This window comes from Sinocyclocheilus rhinocerous, unplaced genomic scaffold (assembly GCF_001515625.1).
Source record: "Sinocyclocheilus rhinocerous isolate Xijiao unplaced genomic scaffold, SAMN03320098_v1.1 scaffold8077, whole genome shotgun sequence".
Classification (NCBI taxonomy): domain Eukaryota; kingdom Metazoa; phylum Chordata; class Actinopteri; order Cypriniformes; family Cyprinidae; genus Sinocyclocheilus; species Sinocyclocheilus rhinocerous.
Window position 1 is genome coordinate 30,754 of NW_015648126.1, and position 645 is coordinate 31,398.

The 645-nt window shown below is 37.4% G+C and overlaps 1 protein-coding gene across 2 annotated transcripts in view; it reads right to left on the reverse strand.

The window, feature by feature from the left end:
• Positions 1–645, reverse strand: part of LOC107709636 (GTPase IMAP family member 4-like) — a 6,901-nt gene that overhangs the window by 1,343 nt on the left and 4,913 nt on the right. For both annotated transcript variants that reach the window (XM_016514201.1, XM_016514202.1), the window contains one exon: positions 377–594. In XM_016514201.1, coding sequence (XP_016369687.1) covers positions 377–594 — 218 coding nt within the window. The remainder of the gene's footprint in view (positions 1–376; positions 595–645) is intronic.

Here is a 645-nt window from a genome sequence, read left to right on the forward strand (position 1 = left end):
ATTTTTTTTTTTTTTAATAACATTTTATTTTATTTTTTGTGAGTGTGTTCCATGGGAGAAAGTCATACAGGTTGGAATGGCATAAATATTCCTTTAATCGGGCATTTCACCCTAAAATGAAAATTCTGTCATCATTTTCTGGCCCACATGCGGTTCCAGACCTGTATGTCTGTGAAACACAAATGAAGAAATTTTGAAGAATGTTGGTAACCAAACAGTTCTGTGTTCCTTTGACTTCCATAGTATTTTTTTGTCCATACTATGGAAGTCATAAAATACAGTTTTGAAACTACACGAGGTTATATGATTTAAAGGGGTCATATGATGTTGCTAAAAAGAACATTATTTTGTGTATTTGGTGTAATGAAATGATCACCTCCTTCTCCATTCGATTGATCTTATTCAGTCCTGGCGTGTCGATTATGGCCACGGGTCGGCCGTTGATGTTTCCAGAAGCTCTTTCACAGAACTGTGTGACTCTGCTCAGCTGCATGTCCGTGTTGAAGGCATTACATCTGAGGATGGTGTTTCCAGATGAACTTTTTCCAGACCCTCTAGCACCCAGTAACATGATGCGTACTTCCTCTGCCTCAGCTGGAAAAAGATCATGCACAGTACAGTATGTTGAAATTATATATATATATA